Source organism: Prinia subflava, chromosome 4, assembly GCF_021018805.1.
Source record: "Prinia subflava isolate CZ2003 ecotype Zambia chromosome 4, Cam_Psub_1.2, whole genome shotgun sequence".
Lineage (NCBI taxonomy): Eukaryota > Metazoa > Chordata > Aves > Passeriformes > Cisticolidae > Prinia > Prinia subflava.
The window spans coordinates 61,567,322-61,584,617 of NC_086250.1; the positions used below are offsets into that span (position 1 = coordinate 61,567,322).

Below are 17,296 nucleotides of genomic sequence, written 5' to 3' on the forward strand. Positions count from 1 at the left end.
TGGCTGCTGTTCTGACAAAATATAAATAAATCAATGAAGTAACATTGGAAGGGCAGGGTTGAAATCAGTAAGAAGCTGGGATAATGGACTTAATTTATATTTAATACTAAAAAGATGAAGATGATAATATTTTCTGAATTAAAAAAAAATAGAATTTGGGAAACAAACCTCAACAGGAATCTGAGTTAAATGCAGAAATAGTCCTAGAAGCAGGAGGGAAGAATTTACACCACTTGCTGTAGGTGTTAAAGCTGACACAGGTGCAGAGCTTGGGAAGGGACTGTGGACACCACTTCAGTGGGCTGTGGTTGGGCCCTCTGGTCTGTTCCTACTGCTGCTCCCCACTGCAGATGGGGGCTGTGGGGCCAGCCAGCATGCCCAGACACAGCCTCACAGCCTTCAGGTCCCTAAAATGACCTTTACAATAGTATGGAGGTCACTTTCATAGACTTACTTCATAGTGGTCTTGTAGCCTCACTTCATAGTCCATGGTGGATGCTGGGGTGAAGATAGTAAAAAACAAAGAGATATACATTCCTCGTGGAGGAAATCAAAACACTGCCAGTCACGAATGCTAAACTCTTTAAATAGATTCGTTTGGCTTTTTTCCACCCTCAATTGTACTACTAGTTTTCTGAGAAATTTCTCATCGTGCCAGGATTTTTCTCTCCTGGGTCTTTCACTTCAACATCTGGACCCAGACAAGCTCCTGGTTCTGTGAATGTTTAACCCTTGTTTCTGTTCCCAATTATTCCTCTACATTAAATCTGGTTTTGAAATGTTTTATTTTCAGGAATGTCTTCCCAGTATGCCGAGCTGTCAGGAGTTCACATCAGCGAGTATTTACCACTCCAGCGAATTTACTCAGTGGAGGAGAATCACTGTTCTTTTACCACAGAAGACTTGGTAAGCATTAATTTTCTATCTTTACATTTTTTAGGGGGGGTGGTGCAGACAATTTGTCATATCAATTGCTGTGACAAAGGTCAAGTCCTCGGCAGGTCAATAGATTGGTCAAGCCAATAGATGGTGCCAGGGCTGACCCAGTTGCAGGTATTTCCCACAAAATGCATTCCTTACATAATTAGAGAATGAAATGCTGGTGAAATCAACAGAAACTATTGTTTAGGATTGTTTTCAATACATACTCTGACTCTCCTAATAAAGTTCAGACTTTTCAAAAATAGTGGCACTTGTCTATAAATGCCCTATTGGAGGAAGGCTTTATTTGGATTGTTAATTTTTATTTTGCACATTCCTTATTGTTTGCATCTTCAGACCAAAGCCTTGCATAAACAATAACGAATGATTCATTTCTGGGAATTTTTTAACTCTTGTTTCTTTTTATAGCATGTCTTCAAAAATAATATTCTCTCCTGAAAAAAAAAAAAAGAAAAGAAACAAAAACTATCAGAAAGCCTGTTCATTTTGTAATCAAACTTGATTTGCCTCCTCTAAAATTTTTATTTATTAACTAAATTGTTTATTTCATTGTTTATTTTTAAATCTTTATTGTAACATACAAGTAAAAAGTTGTTGTAAATCCAAATAATCTTCAGGGCATCCTTCATTTGAGAATTTAATTATTGCAATTAAAGCTACATTTTGATTATGTTTGACCTGAATCCATCACAGCAATTGCAATGAGAGCTTGCTCAGATTAAGTCATTATTCTATTTCCCCATCCTTCTTCATTATGTCTTTGCACTCTACATGGCCTCAGCACAGCCTATTTCCATCAACCACACCACAATGATACCTTCCTTCAACACGCTGGACCTTTTTACTCAACAGCCAATATTCAGAATTTCCTATTTCTAGGAAAAATATCAAAGGCAAATATTGAATCCTTAGAACGTATCAAATCAGATAATACCAAACGGTGCTAGTAAGTCTACAAATAACTGCTTTGTAGTTAGATTATAATGTACTAAATCTTACATGCCATTATGTGCCACCATCTGCAAAACTTCTGGTTCACATAGGCACTTGGGAGTTTAAAAATCTACAATTTTTGGGTTACACTGTAAAGTAGGCTGTTATTCCTGATTTATAAAATATATACTGTACTCCAAGTTATTATGCATTGTGTATTTGATGATGATGCCAATGCTGTGGCCCTCTTTTTCTTTAGGATCTACTATTTTTTCTCAGTATATGAGGTGACAAAAGCATATAATTCCATTTTTATTTAGGAGACTGTGGGGAGAAATATGAGGAAGTAATAGCCAGGTTCCTGTTCTATGCTGTGCACAAATCATAAATATTTCACACTCTGTCTTGTGTCTGAAGGGATTCCCGTCCATTAGCAGAGTTTTGTTTGTAATTAAGGTACAAATTACCACTGAAAATCTCTTTGCTCTTCATAGAACACACTTTCTGTGTTGCATTGTGCTGTCAGGGTGAAGAGGAAGGTGGCTGCATGTTCCCCACCAAACGCAATCCAGCACACCACCTGCATCTCTCTCTCACCCCTTTCCCCTCTTTCCAACATTCCTTTACACTGGCAAAGAGCAGGCTAAGGGCTCAACATTTCCTTTGGGTTGAGACTGGAGGGGATCCTTCACAGGTTTTTAGAGCAGGGTTGTGAGCAGACAGCAAGTTTCTGCCTCTCCACACCCCGGGCATGGTTGGTGACAATTCGTGTGCAGCTCTCCACTGCCAGCCCGGCCATGCAGAGTTGTGCCAGGTGCTGGCAGTGAAAATGCTCTGTAGGGCTCCTCTTTGGGGTGCCCTCCCTCCTTCTCCTGTCCCTTCCCCACCTGCCTCCACTGCAACCACCACACAGAGGCAAAGCCTTGGTGATGACCAGGAAGAGCAGTGCAGAGGTGGAGAGCCAGGCCTTCTGCCTTCCCAAAACTGGGCTGAGGGGAGACATCATCTCTGGACCTTCCTTCTGCTTCACCAGACAAAGGCTGCCAAACACACAGCCTGCCCTGTGCTTACTGCCCAGGGAAACAACCCTCTAAAGGAGGTCTCAGGAATGCCTCATTAGCCTTGCTCTGGCCCTTGGTGGCCTCGGCATGCCCTCACACCCCTGCTCAGCCCGGCTCTGATTGCCAGAGCTTTTATCCCTGGATGCACAGCTCCCAGCTGAGGGTTTGCACCTTGGGCGTGTGGTACTGTCAGGCTGTGGCACTGTGCTCGTGCAGCTGGAAAATTGTTCAGAACAGCACCTATTTCTCTTGTAAAGCTTTCTGGGCGTGCTGGTATTTCTGCAGATCTGTAGATGTTCTGCACCTAGCAAGCATGAGTTTACAAGGTCTCTATGTTAAGTGAGATTTGGGATGGTAGAAAATCTGCTGCAAGAATGAGACTTGTAGTGAAGAAATTAAATGTAAGCACCTGCTGGCTGAAATTGTATTGTACTTGAACTGAACATTTCTAACACTGATGAAAATTAATTTCAGTTTTATGCAAGGCATTTACATATGAACAGGCTTTAATGAGATACAAGCAGCTGTCAGTTGCTGACTTCATAAACAAATCAACACCTAATGACTGAATGAGAGCTTCAGGATAATTGGGTAAATGTAATTATGGTAACTCAGAAGGTAGCAAATATAATTTTATCAGCCATAGATTTGCATTAGATCATTAAGGCTTTTAATATCAGGAGGGAAGGCGGTGATTTTATTTTAACTCACATATCAGAAAAATTTTATAACAGAACATCATTTTACTTGCAGTACTTCTGGGAAATGATTTCCTTGTGCTTACGCAAAATGTCACACAACAAAAATGACTTCTATTTGACACCAACCTGACTTAGATGTAATGTCATTAGAGAGCCAGATTGCTTTCCAGTAACATTAAAAAAATGGAGAAACTATGAGAAACTAGGGAAGTTTATTTTGCTTTTAAGAAATGCTTTCAAAACTCCTCAGTGTTGCACTTCCCATTTCAGTAGATGTCCAAATGGTGACTGTCCAGAAAACCAGTGTTTTATCACTGAGAATGCAGCTGACGCTCATCTCCTTATTCTCTTTTCTTAATTAACATGGCTTTTTTAAATGGTTGATTACCATTTTTAACAGCATAATCCTCTTAAACCGTTGTTACCTTGAGATGCAGAGCAGCCTTGGAAAGCTTTCAATAACAGTGAGCAGGACTGGTTTTTCAGCAGCATTTTCAGCAGCATTTTCAGCAGCTTTTGCAATTGTCAGTTCAGCCTAAAACACATTATTCCTAACCCAAGGAGGACCCTAAATCCATAAAGTTTTCCCTGCCCTGTGTGGCAGTGGCATTGCTTCCCCACAGGACCCCTGGCAGAGGCTGGGTGGGAAGGTGAGGGCAGCCCCTTGTCCCTTGCAGCCCGGGGCAATGGGATTCCCTGGTGCCAAAGCTGTCCCCAGGGGAGAGCTGTCTGTCTGCAGATAAGGAACTCCTCCCTGCTGGCATGTGGCTCCCTGAGGACTGTCCCCAGCCTCCAGCTGCTGCACACACCTCTGTTTGGGCCACATGTTCATCTCCAGGCAGTAATGAGCCTCCTCCCTTCCTCCCCTCCCCTCAAATGAGAGAAAAAAACCCTCCTGCAATCACTGCATTCATCTGGGGCATCTTCTGAGTAACAAGTGGAGCTGAGTGCAGCCTTAGCTTGAGGTGCAGCCAACATCTGGAACCCGAGGAGGCAGATGGAGCTCTGCACCTGGAGGGTGGTGATCCCCTGCAGCAGGAACGGGACAATGAGACTCTGCAGGGAAACCTTTTGGTCAGGTGAAACCCACACAATCCTCAGCAAAGGGCTGTCTGCTCTGATGCAGCTCTGTGCCTTGCCATGTCCTGAGAACAGCCCCAAAGCAGAGCTGCACAGGGATCTCCTCAGATGGGGCTCCAGGGGTTGTGCTCCCCTGGGCACAGCGCTGTCCTCTGTCACTGCACAGGGCTGGGCTCTCCCTGCTGTCTGGGTAGGTCAGTGTGAGCCTTGTGCCCTGAACCAGCCCTGGGGCACCTGCACAGCCACCCTGCAGCTCATCTGCTCCTGCCAGCAGCCACTGAGCGGCCAAGGCAACGTCATCAATGCCACACCAAGCTCTTTTTAGAGGGCACCACTACTTGTTGGGCACATGAGACTCCCATGGCATGGTGAAATTGCCTCTGTATCACTGTACATCTCCCCCAGCTTGCTGTAAATACCCCAGGGCTGCAGGGTCTCACACCCTAACTCCACTCATGCACCCTCCCTGATGAAAAACAGAGATGCTGGAACACAATGCTCTCCCTCCTGCTGCCTGGAAAGATAACATGACAGTTTTACTGTGCTGGGAGCTCACAGGGAGCGCGTTTGCCTGCTCTAACGCCATTCTTTGGTTTCAGTATTGTCATTTTCCTCAGCACACATTAGAGTTAACACCAGTCATTACGGCTCTTTCCAGGGCCTACAGGCTCTGTCAGGGCTCTCTGGGGTGCCACTGATGTGAGCATGAACCTCAGCACCAAAGGGATGTGCTGACTTCAGAGCACTCCAAAAACAAACAGTAAATAATTGCGGTCAATATTGACTGCCCATTGAGCCTGCACAAGCCTAGGAAGTCCTTAGTGTGCTGATTACTGGTATTGTACACTTTTAATGGATAATTCATAGCTCTTGTAATGTAACCCATCAATGCATTATATCCTGAGGGAGTATTTAATCAGCAGATTTGCCCCTGCAGATTAACTCTGAGTGCTGTAAAAATGCTTACAGTATTTGCAATATCAAACAGATACTTAAAACAGGCAACAAGGGTAATTTCAATTAAAAATCAAGCCCTTGGGCAGCTTCACTTGTTTTTTAAAGAAATTCAAAACTGGTATTTTAAAAATTTATCCATGCAATGTACCAAACTCCTCATATGTGCCAGAGTGGCTAATTGCTCTGCCACTCTGCCCACTTCAGCTGCACAGGCCTGCTCTGTTCGTTTCTTCACTTCCATACGTGTGAGCAGGTGGCTCAGCCACCTTTACAATACTCATTTTAATAAGTCTTATTCCACATAAATTATTGGGGGTGGGGAAAGGGCTTTGTATCTCACAGTAGAGTAACAGCATTACATCCTGTGCCGTCATAAAGTAACCATATGGCTCAGAAACAAGCTAAAAAAGAAGCTTCTAATAGGAACTGCCTGCTTCTCATCCCCAGCACCCCCAACCTGCCCTTGGCCAGACACAGGCCTGTCCCATTTTAAAACTGGATTCTTAATTCTCTTCAGTCAGCCTTGCTTTCCCTGTCCCACCCCTCTACATCAATGCAATCCAGCCTCAGTGCCCACATTGCCACCATCCCTTTTTACCAGACCCGTTGTGCAGCCAGCACAGCCCCTTTTGCTCCATCATGATGAACAATTTCCCATCTTTGTTCCACTGCACATGCAACATATTTTTCTTAATCTCATTCTGACACAAGCATCGAGAGTCTCTGTGTCCCCTGGTTGGGAGTGGCCACCAGCCAGTGTCTGTAACTTGCTGGATGTGCATAGTTTGGCACGGCAGCTTGAAAAGGCTTGATGATAACAAAGATTGCTTTTCTTGTGATTCACTTTCTTCTCCAGCTTTGGTTTTTGAGGGTGGTAGGTGTCAGGCTGGGTTTGCCTAGCAGGAGTCATTTCCATGGAAAATGTCAGTGTTACATTGGACAATCTCCTAAAGGACCAACAGAAAGCATTTTTTAATGGATAATATTAGCTGACTTCACTATTGTAAAGAAAAACAAGCTGTTGAATATAAAACTATTTAGAAAGGAGAAGCTAAAGCAAGGCTTTGTGCTTGAAGAATATTACAAATATCTAGATCTTAGTTAGGCAAGAAATTTAATTTGATAATTCCCCACTGCAAACCTTGGGTGTTATAGTTTTTAGGTTGTTGGTCAAGATCAAGTTATTTGCAGTGCGGAAAAAAAATAGATATGATGAAAGAGGATCTTTGTCAAAAACTTGTGCTCTCAATGTCACCATCAACATGTGAGCAAAATCTAATTTAGAAACATCCTAACCCCCCCCCAAAAAATTAAAAAAAAAAAAAATTAAAAAAAAAATCCAAGAAAAAAAGTCAACTATTGTTGAATGGAAATAGTTGGCATCACTTGCACTCAAGAAATTTAATAATTTTTTAAATAATAAATATCAGGAGAAACCTCTTTAGACAGTTTATAATCTGTTAACTGTGATGAAAAATATAAAAAACAAAGTCATGCCCTAGATTCACCTTTCAAATTTTGCAACCATAACATAATAAAAATCCAGTAATATTCATAGTTAGGCTTACCATAAAATAATGCTCAAAATCCCTGCAATGTTCTCTTCCTCAGAAATGTCATCCTTCACTGGGAAGTCCATTATATAGCCTGGTGCAGCTAGTGGCATCACATAGAGAGTTAACTTGCAAGTATCTGTCTTTGATTGTGCCACCTTTGCAGCCGAGGCTGTGACTGGGATACAAACTTCATTTTTTCCTTCGGTTAAGTTTTACCTCTTTTCCTGCCATGCTGTAAATCAGAATTTAATCAGAAATGAATGCACTGTTATTGATTTCTAGGTCCAGTGCCACACGTTTCCGCTGGAGCCAGTGCTACTACACAGCCCAGGATGAGTGGGCCTTGGACAACATCTACATCGGCCAGCAGTGCCCCAACATGTGCAGCGGGCACGGCTGGTGTGACCACGGGGTTTGCAGGTAGGAAGCACTTCTCAGTCCCACTTAACAATGCTCCCCTGGTACTTCAGGCACCCTACTACATTTCATACTTTCCTTTTCTTGGCTGTTGTTCTTATTTTTGGATTAAACATTTAAAATCTAAAGCACCACGAGGGGTTGACGATTCAAGCAGCATCAGCTGCAGTTGCTCCACACCAGTCTGTCCAAGAAGCTGTACCTTTGGCAGATCCAAGCACTGGAAGAGCTTTCAGTGGCACAGGGCTGCTCTGCTGCAGGTGTCTTGCTGGCCCCTCCAGCCCTTTGCACAAGAACCCCAGCTCAGAGACAGAGCTGCTTTGCTGAGTCAGAAGGATGCCAGGGACCAGCTCAGCTCTGCTTGGCAGCCACTGTCAGAATGGCAGGGACCAGGACTGCTGGACAATCAGGACACAGACTGCTACTCCCTGCTTCAAACTTTCTGAACGCCATAGAGGTTCTTTTTAAAATAAAAAAAGATACAGGGTTTTCCCATTTTCAGTTATTTTGGTTTGTTTCCACCATACAAAACTGCAATCCCAGAATGATTTGTTATTTCACACCAAATTTCATAAGGTCAGTGAGCTACCTTGACTAATTGTTGGTGTCAAATAAAGTCCTTCAAACTTGTTATGTTTGCACTTCCTTCCAGGTGTGATTCAGGGTTTCAGGGTACTGAATGCCAGCCTGAAAATCCCTTTTCCTCAACCATCATGTCTGATTTTGAGAACCCAGAGACCCTGAAGACAGAGTGGCAGGAAATTATTGGGGGAGAGATCGTCAAGCCTGAGGAGGGCTGTGGGGTCATCTCATCTGGCTCCTCTCTCTACTTCAACAAGGTACTAGAGAGGGCTGGGAGGCTGATGAAGGCAGGTTTCTGTGGAGCATAATGTGGCTGTGTGGCAAAGAAAAGGGAGGTGGCAGAGAGCTACACACAGCATTAGAAGTGTGTTAAACAGCACAGCTGTGCTCTGCAGGTAAAGAACAAAGAAATCAAAAGAGATGGGGAAAGACACATGCACTATGTATTCAAGAAATAGCAGCTGTAATGAAAGGTGGTAATTTGCCAGTGTGCTGGGAAGTGTGTATATTCACAATGTCTTACTTGTACATTTTCTTTTTTAAGAATCAGTTTGCAGCATCCAGCAGTTCCCATTTGTTTCTTCTGTACTGTCCTGGGTAAGAGATGGGGAAAGGTTGGCTTTCCAGGGGACAAGCAGCTTAATTTCAGGTCACAGGAACAAAACCATTGAAAAAAACCCATTTTCAGGCTTTTAGAAAATGGTTAACCTGAAGGAGAATATTCTTTTGTATAACTTGGATACTTTGCAGACAAAAAAATAATAGAAGAGGAAAGAGATATAGGGAATTCTGCTAATTAGTAGCAATTATAGCTAAAATAAAAAGACATCTTTATGACCAGATGTAAGGTTATGCGTTGTAATCACAGATTTATTTTTGTGTTGTTGCTTCTCAGGTCTAGTACTAAGGTTTGTTTTGTTCTTAATTGAAAGGAAGAGTATAAATGCAGCTATGTGCTTCTCTTTTAAAGGTTTGATCAAACTGCCACTGCTGTCATGAGAGCCAGATTAGTCCCAGAAGAATAACCCAATATGCAACACTGTGTAATTGTGTGTTGTTTACCTCATTACAAAAATCTAACCCATGAAATAATTTTCAGCACTCCTAAATAGTCTCAAATCCAGCTCCCCTGGAAATAGAGCTCTGCACTGAAAATTTTTTAATAGACCAATCAGTATAACTAGCTAATTGTGATAATTGGATTTTTATACATAATTGTCTTCACTGTTAGATGTTTTTCCTTCTGGCTTGGTTCCTTATGCCAAGTTTCTCAAAAGTAGTTTGCTAAATTAGAATTAACCTGCTATGATCTTTCTTCTGATTCCTGCTAAGGAGGAGTGAAAAACTCATTTAGAAATTCTTGGCTTCTGTCTATTGATCTCTGAGGGTTATGTTATCACTCATTTCTTGAGTAATAGCAGCCTCTGTGCTGTCAACAGAAGGTGGTTTATTTAATTTCTGTTTAGATCTTTCTCAAAGTATCTAGGGGCCATACTGGTAGATAATAAAAAATCATTTTTATAGTTGTTAAGAGTTCTGTATTGTTTTGGGGAGCTCATATTCACATTTCTTTTCATTTGCTCAAACAGACACTTTTTATTGGAATGTCTAATGTTTGCTGCCATAATCAATTACCGCTGCCAGAATTAATGTTGGCTTTGTCCTGACAACCCTCTATCTTTGGTTTTACAACTCATTTAATCAGTTGTAGGTGTGTTCACAATTCAGAGCTCTTTCAATTAGCCCCTGCAATTCCCCTGAGGCTTTATGTCTCTCATGCCCTCTCTCAGTTAACGTGGTTCTGTGGTTACCCCTTTGGCAGGCACAGCTGCTGTGGGGTGCAGAAATGGAAAACCCACCTGTAATAGTTTTAGATCAGAGCTTGGCCCCCTGCAGGTCAGGATGCTGGGTATCCCCAAGGCAGCCAGGACACTCCAGCCATGGGACAGCAGGGGTTTTGCACCCTTATTACCTATTACTGGCTTGATTTGATGGTGACAGTTTCAAATTCCAGTGTCTCCAATGAGCTGTGAAAGCAAAATACCCAGAGATTATCAGTGTCACCCTGGCCAGTGTCAGCCACGTGAGGCTGCATCAGGAAAGTCAGGGCTGCATCCAAGGCTGAGTTCTCACTCTCATGGCACCATCCAGGAGGGAATTCCCATCTCAGCTGGAAATAAACAACCAAATAAACCAAAACAAGAACAATTCCAGACTAAATCAGTATGATGGTATCCTATATGAGCTTTTTGAGAGTCAAAGGATTCTTCACAGGTTTTACTGCCTTGCCTTCAGTGGTACAAGCCAACAAAACTTCTGACCCCATGTGCTCAGCTTCCAGAAGTCAGTCCCACAGGGTGAGGTGGCCTATTTGGTAGGGTCTACAAATGAGCTCAGCACCCAGGCTGTTATATAGCAAAGCAAAATATTCTGAGAAAGAAAGCAGTAGACATTTATCTCTGCTGGGTTTACCCTCAGCTGTGCAGAAAGAAGAAAGAGGTGATGAATGGAACAGGATTTAAATTCATCTGTCACCTTATTTAAAAACGCAGATGATATTTTAAATCTCAGCTCCTAAATCTTCTTGCTTGTGTCCAGCTAGAACACATCACTTGTTTATCTCAAGTTTGTTTGGAAATTTGTCATAAGGATCCTAAATGTACAAGAGAGAGAGAAAACCAAAAACATTACTTAAAACACAGTGCCATAACTTAGCCTTGGTTTTCCTTTTTTAAACTTTTTTATGCTTGGAGATGGACAGAAACGCATGGATTTTTAAAGGAATTAGAAACAGTAGGCACAATGAGAGTTGTGATCTTTTTTGGGGGCTGGTGCCAGGTTGCAGCTACTTTAAGAAATGCAGAAATGTGATCCCTGCATCCTCTCTCCAGCTGTACATAAATGGCTTTGCCCTACCTACAAAAGGTTGTGGCAGCATGATGCTGTGTTGGGGCAGGGCTGTGCCAAGTGCAAGGCATGCATGTCACCTCTCTGGGGACACTGCCCTCATCCTGTGTCCTGCCTTGGCACAGGCAGCTTCATATTCCAAATCAGCATCTTGTAGGTTGATGTGTAGCATCTTGTAGGTCCACAAGTTCAGCCTCAAGCCCCAGGGCAGAAAGGGAAGAGGGGTATGGGATAATTTCAGTTACAATAAAAGGCTCTTAAACCTTAAAGCTTTTCTTCAGATGAATATGCTCTGTCTTCTGAATATGCAAGGAGTGACAACATTGACCTCCATGCATATTCAGAGCTGTTCTAGAAGAGCTGTTCACTAAATTTTACAAGGCTATTTGTTTCTCTCAGCTATGCTTAGGTAAACTTGAAACTAAATCCACAGGTTTTAGTTGAGACACTCCTGATTTGCAATGCTCACTAGGAAAAGAATATAGTTTTGTGTAGGAACAAATCTTATTCAGCTGAGGCATGAAGAGAAAATGCCACTCCCTGATTCTTGTTCAAGCAAGGTATTATAGGAATTTTCAGGTGACTGGGTAATCTTGTACAGAGCAAGATTTGACCAGGGAAATAAGACTAGAGAAATGGTCTTTTACTGCTCTATGCATTATCAACAGAAAGCTGAATACTTAAAAATTTAGCCCAGGTTGATTCAGGATATCCAGCAGCTGCTCTTTGTCCTCTGAAGTCAAAGTCTGAATTGGGGCCATGGGGGAATGAGATTAAATTCTTGTGTAGAAATTGTGTTGTGAAGTTGCATTGTGTGTTGAAATCTAATAATAAAGTTCTTGTGGGATCAAAACAGGGTGACATAAAGAATGGCCAAGCGGAATAATTGAAAGACAAAAAATGCCAAGTAGATACAGAAGTTAGTGTCTGCCATCTTGTGTAATTTTTTGTGTAATATTCATCTGTGATGGACTTTAAATATGCCTATTCATCGTGAAGGTGCCATAATTAAAATTAATATTTTTGTCCCTTTGTTCTTCGTATTGTAGGCTGGAAAAAGACAGCTGGTAAGCTGGGATTTGGACACAACATGGGTGGATTTTGTACAGTTTTACATCCAGATTGGAGGAGAGACTTCTTCATGCAATAAACCTGATAGCAGAGAAGAAGGTGTGCTGCTGCAGTACAGCAATAACGGTGGGATCAACTGGCAGCTGCTAGCAGAAATGTATTTCTCTGACTTCAGCAAGCCCAGGTATAATTTTGATCTAAACTAACCAATCCATATGTCATCAGCTTTTTAAAATATATATTTCTCAACTTATGAAAACATGAATAATAATTTAAGCTTATAATGCTTAGAAGTCATCATTATATAGAAACTTTTTCTGGCTGGCTCAGTAAACTCCTGTCACTAGGAATGAAAAATGCAGTGAAAGTAGGCCTTAAAATCTGAAGTAAAATATAAAATTTCCGATCAGTTTCCTTCCTATTCCTGAAGTAAAATTACCTCCTATGTGAAACATGACTAAAATACTAATATCTGCAAAACATCAGCAAACAAATACAGAACTTGCCCAAAAGATTTGTAGAAATCTGTTTCCTCTGACTCTGGTTTCAGATCTAATGAACATGTATTAATGTCATATGAAGCAAAAGCTCCTTTAAATAAATATTTAAGGAGGAGAAATCATGTTCAGCCTTTCAAATTTGCTCTCAGATACCTTGTTGGTGAAAATTTAAATTGTATTTGTCTGCATGGGTGTTAACATGATTTCTATTACCCATAGTCCATGTCTTTCAACACACAAATGATTTTATCTTCTCATCTTGTCGTTTTGCATTGCAATGAGCAATGCTTTAGGAAGCACTTCTGTAATTTGGCTGACTGTTGTTTTCTAGAAGTGATCTAGGCACTTGCAAGTATAAAACTCTTGAATTTGGAATGGAATGGAATGGAATGGAATGGAATGGAATGGAATGGAATGGAATGGAATGGAATGGAATAGAATGGAATAGAATAGAATAGAATAGAATAGAATAGAATAGAATAGAATAGAATAGAATAGAATAGAACTATTTAATGTAGAAGGGATCTACACCTGGGCTCAGTTACTCCATCCCAGGCATAGAATCAACATTTCCACTCATTAAATTTTATCCCATGGATCAAGCCCAATGCTCCAATCTGTCAAGATGCCTCTGCAAGACCTCTTGACCCTCAACAGAGTCACTAGCACCTCCCAGTTTGTATCATCAGCAAAAGGGTGCATTTAACTCCTGCATCCATGTTACTGATAAATGCCTGAACAGGTCTTCCCTAGGTTTGAACCTGAGGAGCACTGCTGGTGGCCAGGCCCCGGGCAGATGTGACCCCATTCACCACAACCCCTTGAACTCTGCCCTTCAGCCAGGCCCTCCCCAGCACGTTGTGAACCCACTCCTCCACAGGTGGACCACCTGTCCTTAAAGATGGTGTGAGGTACAGTATCAAAAGCCTTCCTAAAATCCAAACCACAGCTACCCACTTCCCCTCATCCACTAGGTGAGTGCTTTGGTCTCTACTTGGTCATAATTACAGGACACACCCAACAAAGAAGCTAAATAATGAAAGCTTCAGTACTGGACTATCCAATACATTTCTAGAAAAAACATTTGCCTTTCTGAGTAATGAAGAGTGCTGGTCCTTACTGAACATAGCTATGCAGATTTATTTTTCCCTTGTTTCAAATGTGGTCCAGACCGCATTGTCCAATTCCTATTCTCCAACAGTAAATCTAGGAATTCTCTGGAAAAGAAATGAAAAATAATTCCTTCTCTCTCTGCCTAACTGGCAAGTGAAGCAGAGTGCATGGTACAAAAAAACATATAAATGAAGAGTTTGTACATATAAAGGATTGTATGTATAAATGCATATATAAATAAGCTGTCTGAAATAGGACTGGGCAAGTTACTAATTCTTGTAAATTTTGACATGTAATCAGGCTTGAAACTTGAACTTTTATTTAACATTATTTTTTTAAGGTGATTTTTTAAGTTGAACATAAAGCAAACCAAGCAGACCTGAAGTTCTTTTACAATGATCTCTGTAGGAGGCCTGAAATATTTTTTCCCAAGGAAAACTGCTACATAATCTATTGCATTGTAACAGAAGGATGCTTTTGTCTACAAATAGGGCCAATCAGCAGAAGAAAATGAGAAATTAATTTTGCCAGGATATGTAACTGTCACTTCCTGGCATCAGAAAAAAATTAAGATTTGCTGAACGTGGATCAGCTGAACAGTTTAATTCAAAGCTAGAGAGCTCAGATCAGTTCCTTATTGTGTTTGGCAATACAGTAATAGAGCATAAAAAACAGACATTTTCATAAAAAGTTTACATTTTCCACAGACCAGAAGAACAAAGAAGGCTTCTTGATATGCAGTGTATAAAAGAGGTATCTAGATATATGGAAAAATAGAATAATGGCATCATAGAATCATTAAAGTTGGAAAAGACCTCCAAGATCATGAAATCCAGCCTTCTATCCAATATCACTATATCAACTAAATTACAGCACTAAGTGCCATATCCAGGGGTTTTTTGAACACTTCCAGGGATGGTGACTCCTCCAGCTCCCTGGGCAGCCCAGGGAGCCCCAGTGCCCGACCACCTTTTCCATAGAGAAATTCTGCCTGTTGTCCAACCGGAATCTCCCCTGGCAGAGTTTGAGGCAATGTACTCATGTCCCTGTCTCCTGGGAGAAGAGGCCAATTCCCATCTTAACACAACCTCCTTTCAGGTAGTTGTAGAGAGCAATGAGGTCTCTGCTGAGCCTCCTTTTTTCCAGACTAAACAACCCAAATTTCCTCAGCTGCACCTCATATGAGTTATACCCTTCCCTCTTATACCCTTCCCCAGCTCCGTTGCCCTTCTCTGGACACACAAATCACTGAGGACTGGTAAGATACGTGCTGGCTTTCCTGCCTCTTTTCCCTGTTGAGGGATATATTTCTCCACAAGCCGTGTTCTCTGAAGTTCTGCTCAATTTTGTTGATCAGGTTTGTCTATCTGGAGCTGCCAGCTGCAGCCAAGACCCCGTGCACCAGGTTTCGCTGGTGGCAGCCGGTGTTCTCAGGGGAAGGGTACGACCAGTGGGCCATCGACGACATCATCATTCTGTCAGAGAAGCAGAAGCACATCATTCCTGTTGTTAATCCCACCTTACCACAGGTAATAGGCAAGAGCCAGCTGCGGGCATCCCCACTAAACAGGAACTATCCTGTTAGGGGATTTGTTTGAATACAGTTTTCTTTGAAAATACTGTGTCTCTTAAGAGACAGCTGTAGTGCTTGCAGCTGTGCCTCTCTGTGGGAACAACCTGGGTCTTTACACAAAATTGTCAGGCTCCTAAGCTTTGTGACAGAGTATGAAATGATGTATCTGTGCAAAAAGTCAGGACTGAAGTTTTGGAAATTAAAATTTTTTGAAAACTACAGAAAATAAAAATTGCAAAATTTGAAAGTTCATCATTTTGGGAATTATTGTGAAGTCACATTGCAAGGTGATAATACCTCTGGCTTTCCTTTTCATGTCTAACAGAACTTTTATGAAAAGCCAGCATTTGATTACCCTATGAACCAGATGAGTGTATGGTTGATGCTGGCCAACGAAGGGATGACCAAAAATGAAAGTTTCTGCTCTGCCACGCCCTCTGCCATGCTCTTTGGTAAATCAGATGGAGACCGGTTTGCAGTGACTCGAGATTTAACTCTGAAGCCTGGATACGTCCTGCAGTTCAAGGTATTCCTTAAAAATATATCTGTGCAAGGATATCAGCAAAACTGCCCTTAGACAAAACTTGCAAGGTGCCACTGGGGCCACAGTTCAAAGGAAGGTGATAAATTAGACAATTGCGTAAAAAGATGTGAAGAGCACAAGCATGTACCCATACAGAATAAAATGCCATCCTGCTTTCTAGAAGAATAGCCAAAACTTTAGTGCAGGAAAGCATTTTTACCCCTCTGGAGAAGTCTTAAAGCTTTTTTGCTCTTCAGCACATTTCAGAAGTGGGTTGAAGTCACTGTCATTATATTCAAGTCAGTACTAGGAAAAGCTGCTGCACTGTCAAGCAATAAAGGATTTATCCCATCTGGGACTCTGTGAGTACAAAATCTCCAAAGTGGTTTGGGTACATTTTTTGTATTTTAAACTCTTTAAGGATTTACACACTGCTCTATACTCCAGTGTGGGTTTTTCATACAATTTACTTTTATTGTGTCAATGAATACAGGCTTCAATTAGCATTTTCTTCTTTAAAGAGCTTACAAAAATTTCAGTGGTCTGACAATACATCAGAATATGGGCTCCAAAGAAAGTGTATTTGCTTTGACAAGCTCTTGTTTCTGAACCCTAATCAAAATTTTATTGAGTTTATAATGAAATCCCATTGGTGAATTCTGGAAGTTGGTTGCAATGTAATTTTAATGAGCTCCCCACAAATACATGGTCCTTACATAATTGGTGGATAAAGACACTGAATAATTTACAAGAGGAATTATTAAACAGATCAGATGTTTACAGGCAGCTTTTCAGATATAATTCCCACAGTTCTATAAATAGGAAAGTTCGTTAGAAATACTGGGATTTGTAAAATAATCTAATTTCAACTAAAAGATATGCAAATAAAATGCTATACAAACAAAGATTTCAGTACAATTTTGTTGTGAGTATTGCATGTAGTTTAAACTTTAAATTGTCTAAAACCCAAGGATATCTCAATATATAATTATCATTTAGCCTGCAAAAGATGCTATTTACCTCTTCACCACCTTCCTATACTTCAGTGACTAATTCTCCATTCTCTAGGTTTGATGATCAACAGCAATTAAAAAATTGTCTAGCTTAAAAAAATTACTTAAAAATGTTTCATACACCTTCCATCACTGAAGCACTTCACGATGTAACATAACTATACAAAACATAAGAATGTGTCGCAGAAGAGTGAGTTCTTCCTTATAAAGTTTATTATTTAAGGACTGAATTTATACTTTTTTGGAAATCTTTTCAGCCTGCACATAAATGTGTTAGTCCTATTTCCATGCTTTCGTGAGTGTGTGAAATTTCCATTTTAAATAGCAGACTGGGATAATTTTGCATTGATAAGCTCAAAGACAGTAA

At 41.1% G+C, this 17,296-nt stretch overlaps 1 protein-coding gene across 1 annotated transcript in view; it reads left to right on the top strand.

The window, feature by feature from the left end:
* The window catches only part of RELN (reelin), a 277,609-nt gene that overhangs the window by 193,660 nt on the left and 66,653 nt on the right, over positions 1 to 17,296 (top strand). The window contains exons 22-27 of the mRNA XM_063396915.1: positions 794 to 906; positions 7,513 to 7,650; positions 8,300 to 8,486; positions 12,186 to 12,391; positions 15,178 to 15,349; positions 15,719 to 15,919. Of these exons, the coding sequence (XP_063252985.1) occupies positions 794 to 906; positions 7,513 to 7,650; positions 8,300 to 8,486; positions 12,186 to 12,391; positions 15,178 to 15,349; positions 15,719 to 15,919 (1,017 nt within the window). The remainder of the gene's footprint in view (positions 1 to 793; positions 907 to 7,512; positions 7,651 to 8,299; positions 8,487 to 12,185; positions 12,392 to 15,177; positions 15,350 to 15,718; positions 15,920 to 17,296) is intronic.